Source organism: Mus caroli, chromosome 5 (assembly GCF_900094665.2).
Source record: "Mus caroli chromosome 5, CAROLI_EIJ_v1.1, whole genome shotgun sequence".
NCBI lineage: Eukaryota > Metazoa > Chordata > Mammalia > Rodentia > Muridae > Mus > Mus caroli.
This window is the reverse complement of record NC_034574.1, coordinates 84,523,737-84,532,465: the sequence shown is the minus strand read 5'-3', so window position 1 is coordinate 84,532,465 and position 8,729 is coordinate 84,523,737. Positions and strand designations below refer to the sequence as shown.

Below are 8,729 nucleotides of genomic sequence, written 5' to 3'. Positions count from 1 at the left end.
CTAAAATGCCCGGCTAATTAAAACTGACTAGAAGGCACTGAAAACTGAAGTATTAACTTTAAGAATTCTACAGACAACAATGACTCTTGGGAAATCGACTGTCTGTGTCAACTGTCAAATGCCTGAGGCTTTTTGTGGTTTTTGTTGTTGTTGTTTGTTTGTTTGTTTGTTTGTTTGTTTTTTCTTTTCAGTGAACTTCGCTCTAGCCTCAGAATTCGCTCCTTAGGCCAGAAGGAGATTTCTAGACTTTCCCCCAGAGGGCTTCATGAGTTGAGGCCACATGGCCAGGTCCTCTTCTGCCTCTCTTCTGGGCCCCATTTACCTTGTTTTGTCCCACAGGGGGAAAGAAATGAACCGTCAGGTGAGACCCAGCAGGGGGAGTGGGAGAGCTGGCCCCGTGGCCCTCTGAGCGTGTCCTTGGGTGTGAGTATGGGTGTGGGGCAGTTGGGTGGGAGCAGCGTGCAGGCTACCAGCACCAAGTGGTGTGCCTCTCCGGGGGTGTGTGCAGAAGGCTCCAGGATAAATAGGAGGCTCCCAGTTCTGGGTGACACTGGAGCCCGCTGGCTGCCCGCCCCGGGTGTTTCCCTGCTCTCTGTAGGCAGGCTGCCTGCTGCTTAGTTTCGCTTCCTCCTGGCTCAGGGATTAGTTTTCAAGCACCCTCTCGGTGCCAGGGCCCGGGAAGGGCACAGAGAAGGAACCTGAAGACTAGTCCAGGGGCTGCCCTGCCCCTCACAGCACAGTTGATGGACCTGACAGCCCCGGGTAGCAGTGTCAGCTCCGTGCCGCTGCTCCTGGCCCTTGCCCTGGGTAAGTGTTCATTCTGAGAGCTACAGATCAGGAGGAAAGTCATGGGGGCTGGAGTCCTGTGAACCTTGCTGAAAGAGTGAGCTGGCGAAGTTAAGATCCCGCCTCTGGCTTGCACCTGTTGGAGTCTTCCCTGGGTGTACATGAGGCCCCAGGGCGGAAGGGATCCTGCTGCCTGCTGCTGGGCTGTGCTCAGGTGGCACCTTGAAGTGCCAGGAGCAGAGCTCGCGGAAGGTGCTGGCAGGGACCCCGGGAGGTGCTTGGCAGGTGCCTGAGATGGGAGGAGACTCTCAAAGGCAGGAGCAAGGGAATCTGCACCGAGAAGGATACCTGCAGAAGGCAGAGGCGGGCATTCCTAACATGCATGGACTGGAGAGCAACGTGCTTGTGTGTGTGTGTGTGTGTGTGTGTGTGTGTGTGTGTGTGTGTGTGTAATGAATCCTCCTAAGCTACTGGTAGTCTCAAAAGCAGTCCCGTCTTTCTCTCTCTCTCTCTCTCTCTCTCTCTCTCTCTCTCTCTCTCTCTCTCTCTCTGTCGTTCCTGGAAAACACACACACACACACACACACACACACACACACACACACACCTTCTCTCTCCCTTTTCTTTCTTCCATTCGTGTGGCAGGAGCTGCGAGGGGAAGTCCTCTCTTGAGAGCTCTCTGTGACTGTTTCGTTCAAGACGAGAAAGCAAAGAGAAATGAAAAAATACCAAACGGCCTCACTTGGGACCTTTTGCTTACTACTTTGAAAAGTCAGGAGAGGACATCTCTTTATTTGGAAAATTAGGGCTTGTTGGTTGAGAACTCCTGGCTGCGATGTCCGCAGGAAGCAAGAGAGGAGAGGCAGCTCCCTGGAAGCCAGTGCTCAAGAAGCAGAGCGCAGCTTCAGGTGGCATCCTGCCCTCTGCCTCTGAGTAGCAGACCAGAGGACAGCCTGGTGGGAGAGTCCAGCCATCTCCAGACCTCTGCTTCGAGGTCCTTGAGGGTTCTGGAAGGGGAGGGTGCTTTCTAGCCTTATGTGGAATCTAGGAGCATTGAGACATTGCAAGGAGAGGGACCTCTTATGTGTCGCCGTGCTATATTATATTCCTTCTCTCAAGCCTGGAGAGGGCTAACAACTGTAAAAAGGGACAAGATTGTTTATCAAGGTGTAAAAACAGATAATATAAGTGAACTTTTTGTTTGGCTGTGTCTCCAGAACTAGAGAGGCAGATAAAACGCTTGTCAACCTGGTGGCAGAAGGACTGCATGTAAGGTCCAGGTTAGAGAGGAAGGACTGGCTTAGCCTACAGTGGAGGCATGTCACCTTAACCCACTGTAGAGTGATGTGAACCAAGAGGACATGAGATGGAGGTGTAGAGGAAGTACTGAGACTATTGTCAGTATCACTTAAACACAGCTGGCACTCCCCCAGCCGAGACCTTCTTCATCTTGGTATAGTGAACAATATGCTAATGTATACAGGAAGCAGGCAGCAGAGTGGTCCTGAGATTCTTAGGTGTGGTTCTTGCTTTATGTTGAGTTGGGAATGCCAAAGTGACAGGCAAAAGCTCAGACAAGCAGAGAAGGGAGAGCTCCATGTTGACTATGGAATGATGAGAAGTCACACAGAAGAGATGTGTGGGTACTGGGACAATTCGAAAGACGGGAGGAAGTCGGGGTAAGAGTGGGGAAGACAAAGCCTCTAGTCGAGGGATGCTGACTCAGCAGTAATTCTCTCCTGAAGAAAGAAGCAATTGGTTTGGGAGAAAGTGTAGATTAGGGAGAATCAAAAACAAAACAAAACAAAACAAAACAAAACAAGCAAAAAACAAAAATAAACACCCCAAAACAAATCCAAGACAAGTTAAAAGATCTCATCAGAAATCAATAAGCAGTTAAAGAGACTCAGTTACAAGTCATGAATGGAGGAAGTAAAGAATGAATCAGAGGAGATAAAACCGGCATTAGGGTGCTGTGTGGGAGGGGAAAGGACAATGGGCTAAATGACTTGATTGTCCTGAGTGTATGAGTTAAACATGAGCTACGTTTCTGGGCCAGAAGGAGAGTCAGGCAAGAAATGATTTTTCAGGGCTGATGGGCTTTCCCCCCTTAACTGTCAATCACTCTATTCTATAACCTCAACCTGTCCAAAAAACAAACAAAACAAAACAAAACAAAACAAAACAAAACAAAAATACAAAACAACCCAATCCTCTCACCCAGTGTTATAATACACCCAGGGAAACCTAAATGCACAACCTCCCTAATAACTGATGGGTTAGGAGACCGGATTCTGTCTCTAGATCCCCTTGCAAAGGGCCAAGGGATGTGATTTGTTGACATCATTGTTTCCATTAAGTATTCCTCCTTCTATCAAGGCAGGCTTGTGCACACACACACTGCAAGTCCCATTCCTAATTTAAACCATATGTCACTTTACTTTTGCAAAAACTGTGAGCAGTGTGATGTGAGGTGACATGATCTTAGTGACAGTGGAAAGAACACTGCACACAGTCACTGAGCAGATGGGAGACCTGGCTCCACCCCTGCTCCTCCATGTCCCTGGGATACCTGTAAGTTACTTGCTTCTTGACGTCACTGTCTTCATTTGTACAATGGGGAGGGGTGTGTCAATGCCACATTCTTCACACACACAAACAACTGAAATAAAACATGATTAGTTAGGAATAGCATATGCTTTCTAGGTGCAGATGCTACAAAAGAATATATATATATTATATATGAGATGCTCATATATATATATATGAGATGCTCCCTTTAGGAATTTATGAAGGAAAATTGAGTTGGAGATAGAAAAAAAGAGGTATACCACAAAACAATTAGTTTTATAAGATCCATATAAATTTAACACATATTGTAAATCTATATGCGTAAACATGTATTTATCTATGTGCTTAATATCCCTTACATACATCGAGTTGGTTTTATTTTATTAAAACTATCCAAAATCGTGTTTAGAGAATCACTGGAAATCTTGACTTCCATTTCTCATTCTAATTCTCTTGTTAATCAAATTCAGCTACTAATTCTAGTAGTAGCTGATCGGGATCTAATTCCTGTGGCTGAGAGGGCACCATTCAAATAAGAGATGTTGAATACTGCTTTTCTTTTCTTTTCTTTTCTTTTCTTTTCTTTTCTTTTCTTTTCTTTTCTTTTCTTTTCTTTTTCTTTTTCTTTTTCTTTTTCTTTTTCTTTTTCTTTTTCTTTTTCTTTTTCTTTTTCTTTTTCTTTTTCTTTTTCTCTTTCTCTTTCTCTTTCTCTTTCTCTTTCTCTTTCTCTTTCTTTTCTTTTTCTTTTTCTTTTTCTTTTTCTTTTTCTTTTTCTTTTTCTTTTCCTTTTCCTCTTCCTCTTCCTCTTTCTCTTTCTTTTCTTTTCTTTTCTTTTCTTTTCTTTTCTTTTCACTCTAACATTGTGTTTTAGCCACACCTTTTAGAATTATAGGAGATAAGATGTAGTGAAATCTATGTCTTATATGATTTTTAAATGACAATGAAATGAGTTCTCATGTGCCAAAAGTGAGGAACACCCTGGAGTGATTTCATTCTGGACTCTGTTTGCATTCGCTTGCATGCAAAGGCAAACCTTGAGACCCTAAATCTAGTTTGGGTGACTCTTGTTTCTTGCTAACTTTAGTGCTCACAAGTCAAACTGAAAAGGAAAGCAAATATGATTGAAAAGAATGTACTTTCTAAGGCTAATGAGTGTATCTTAAAGAAAAGTCTTGCAGTAGCTAAAGTGAGTCTTTAGTAGTGAGAATTTAAAGAAATAGAGTTTTTTTTTTTTTGATGGTTGGAGAGAGATGGGGTATTTAATCTGAATTCATATCAATTAAGTAATCTCCTAGTTTGATTATCAGCTGTTAAGGTCAACTGACCATGAAATACTTGCGTTCATTCTTTACATTTTTGAAGGGTATGTAGATTAGATTGTTATTCACTGATCTGTGGGTTAATGGCATGAATTACAGAATGAGTTTGGAGAGTCCAGCAGTGTTCACATTCAATTTTCTTGTTTTGAAAGTCTGGTATGAATTGCATAAAGGAATGGGTCACTAATAGAACATTTGTATCTTTAAAAAATTCCACGTTCATTATTTGGCCTTCTTTGCTCATGAAGGGTTGAGTAGAGAATGCCTGGCATAAAATACGAATTCAAAATGATTGGTTAACTGAATGGATAAGTGCACATGGCTGCTGGTGAGCATGTTCCCACCAGAAAGTCACAAGTCGAATAAATCTTTTGATTTCATGTTGCAAACCAGTGGCCCACAGGTCAGGGATGCTGAAGAGCGTGGTTTTTCATCCCTTCCTATGTGAGCTTGGTACTGCAGGTATGAAAGAACCTTCCACAAGAAAGGCTTTCATTTTGCAAAAAGTAAGATCATTTCTTCTGTTCTATGTTGAAAATTCAAACATACTGTACATGTCATATAGGTTTGGTTCTAGGGAAGATTTGATTGGTCAAAAAAGCTCCTCAAAAGAAGTATTTGGATATTGGGAATATACCTCAGTGTCTAGCATGTTTGAGGCCCTGGGTTTAATATCTAACACCAAGAAAAGAAAAAGAAGTTATTACATGGGGCAGGGAAGGACAGTGAATGTAATTAAGGCAGCTGAAAAGGCTCTTTGAATGCCAGGTAACTTATGTCTTCTCTATTAGAGAAATGCTTTTCACCAGTAAAGAGTAATAAAGTTACATTCATGGATTTCTGTGTGCTACTCAATAGAAGAAAAACAACAAAATACAGCTTTGGTAACCTCTGTAGACATTGAAATAGATTCACTTTGGAGGCTGCTCTCCTTGGTCTTGTCCGTACTAGAGAATTCTTTATTTGTTCTAAATCACACATGAAAATGGTAGAGCCACCAACTGCCTAGCTTACAGCTAGGGCACACAAACCTTTCTCCTCCTTTCCTTGGAGTGAGCTGTGTGGTCCAACTGTTCTGAACATGAGGGGATCCTGGACAGATCAGCTAGAAGAAAGGCCAAAGGATCTTCAGCACAGCTAAATGAAGACATTTTGGAGGCTTGGAGTTGACTCCTTCCTAAATATCTTCTTAGTAGTCTGCCCTCTAGGCTTCTGATGGACACAGTATTTAGGTCTCTGCTTGACCTATGGAATCTCCCCCTTGTTACTCTTTATATTTCTGGGGAATCTTTGTAAAGTCATCTCTATAGTTTTTATCTCATTTTCAGCACAAAATTGACCAAAAATGTAGTACAGGACAGGCTCTGGTCTGAAACAATGAGAATTTATTTTATCTATAAAACATATACTCCTAGTATAGGAGCTAGATGAGGAATATAGATATATGGATCCTGTAAGGAGTCCATGTTTCTGACATTATTGAGTATGAATTTTAAAGTGTGAAGTGAGTTTCCGAATCCTAGTAGATAAGCACCTACTGCTGAATGGGACAGACAGGATCCTAAAAGCCAGAGATGTCATGCTGCATTAAAACTCACAGTGGGATCCCATATTCCTGGATTATTTTTTAAAAATGGAATTCCTCATAGCTGTCTCCTCTCCTTCAGTGATGCTGTCTCCCTGTGCATCTCCATCATCTTTGGCTATCTTGGGTATTTGGAAGATTCTAGATCTTCAATCCACCCATGTAACCTGCCTGCCCATGAACCAGGGTCTGGGCTATCCTCGTTGGTAGAGTTAACTTGGAGCAGGTGTTTACTTTGGCCTGTGACAAGCATCACTCCAGAGAGTCTAGTCTGATCCCACACTTAAATAAACTAGAATGTATAGGATGACTCTGACACCTTCCTGGTATAGTCTGTTTTCAACCACGTGGCACCCTCGTGCTCCTGCAGCTAGTTGGGTAATGGCATTGTTTTATATTATTCTAGATTAGATCCACTAGCCTGTTACTGAGAAGACGTGACAAGGTCCACTCTAATCTGGATTAATATAGGAGTTAAGAAGCAGGCTTAGCCAGACCATTGACTGTAATCCCCGGTGCTGGGAATTGCTAACTCTGAGACCTCAGTCCCTCAAACCCTCTCAGGCTTAGTACCTTCAATTATCAAACCTGACAGGAATAGAGCAAGGCTATTGCATGGATGATCTTCATCTCTGTAAAACATCTACAATGAGCCCCAACAGTACATTTCAGACACACATAATCCATTACACTAGACAATAGGAAATCAGAGAAAAAGTCATTGTGACTGAGATCTTCTTAATATTTTTTTGTTGCAATTTTGAATCTGGATTCCCAATTATAATCAGGATGTATTGGTTGATGAAAAACATCTTTTTCTTCAACCTTAGTTTCTCCTGTTTCTGATCCTGCAAGTTGTGAAATAAAAGACAGACAAAAATCTCTCCCCAAAGAACTTTAACTTTGATTTTGTAAGGAAAATGTGCAACATAAATTTGCAAGGAAAGTGAAATGCATGTTTAGCCTTTGAATATGAAACACCACCATAGATTCTTTGTCACCTGATAATTTTGATTCTGATTTCACATAGTTCAGAGCTTCACATCACTGTCTGACATTGACGGGAGGCACAGTCATTCCACAGTAGCTGAATATATTTGCAAGGTGATTTCGATATTTGAAGTCATCTCATCACAATAAGATTGTCTCATTTATTTGAATTACAGAAATAATTGCTTCAATTAAAAAGGAATAGAACTGTCAATTTGGAAGAAGTGTCGGTGATGAAATGTCAAAATTTATTTCTGAGTATCAGGGAAATGCAAAAGATATTATTTCATAAATTTTCAGGAGAAAAATTCAAATTCTTTAGGTAGCCATTTATAATATTAAGTTGTTCCATCAGTGGCTTACAACAGAGATAATTAACTTACCCACATCTCATTCTCTGACACTCAAAATAATAATCATGACATGTGGTAGAGGAGTATACAATTTGAAGATAGGCAGAAGAATATGTGTTATATATATTTTTTTTATGAGTGCACCAAAAGAAGGAGAATTCTCAAATGCCTAGATTACAAAGTTAGCTTTATGGTGTATTGAGGGAAATATTGACTACAGAAGGAGGGACTTTCTAAAATAAAGCCTTTAATCAGAACACTGAATTCTTGAAAAAGCTTCCTCCTTAGGGTTCTTAGAAAGCGGAGCCAGGTGATTTTGTAATTTAGATAAAGTCATGCTTTTAGTGACAAGTGAACCTTTAAAATATTTTATGGTTTCTCAAGTGGTCAATTGGTTTAAACACAGAGGAAAAGTTCACTCTGCCTTTTGCCTTGCTCACTTCTGCTCGGTGATGGGTTGATTTACATTAATCAAAGGTCTGGGTCAATAGTCTGACCCATGGTTCTTTTCTTTGTTTTATGTTTTTAGACAAGGTCTCATTATAGAACTCAGGCTGGTCTTGAACTCATAATCTTCCTACCTTAGCCTCCTGAATGTTGAGATTACAGGTATACACCATGATGCCCAACTTCTTTAGTCCCTAATCACTCACTGCTAGGCTTTATAAACTTGGAGATTATCATCACTAGAAAATAGCACAGGTTCATCTTGTGGTAACAACAGAATCTTTTGAGAGAGACTAATGTTTTAATAATTAATAGGGTTAAATTTTTTAATGATTATGATGTGATGACATGTTTAAGAAAATTGATTCATGCTCCTGAGAGAGAGGAAAACAAAATAAGTGTTTTATTCTTTATCTTACAAGTTCCACTTATTGTATGGAGGTTCTATAACATCAAGGGACACCTTGTTTTTTCTTTAACTCATGTCCGTTGGCCTTCTCAGGGTTGTAATAATAATGGATAAAGGCAATATATTGGTTTCTCCATAGGCTAGTAAGCTGATAAACACAGTGCTTTAAAAGTGATCGTACAAGCTTGCAATCCCACCAACAATGGAGGAGTGTTCCTCTTTCTCCACATCCTCGCCAGCATCTGCTGTCACCTGAATTTTTGATCTTA

General features: G+C 41.1%; 1 protein-coding gene across 1 annotated transcript in view; it reads left to right on the top strand.

Annotated features, from left to right (window-relative positions):
* Positions 1–458: 458 nt before the first annotated feature.
* The window catches only part of Btc (betacellulin), a 43,084-nt gene continuing 34,813 nt past the window's right edge, over positions 459–8,729 (top strand). The window contains exon 1 of the mRNA XM_021163654.2: positions 459–807. Within this exon, the coding sequence (XP_021019313.1) occupies positions 744–807 (64 nt within the window). The 5' untranslated portion in view covers positions 459–743. The remainder of the gene's footprint in view (positions 808–8,729) is intronic.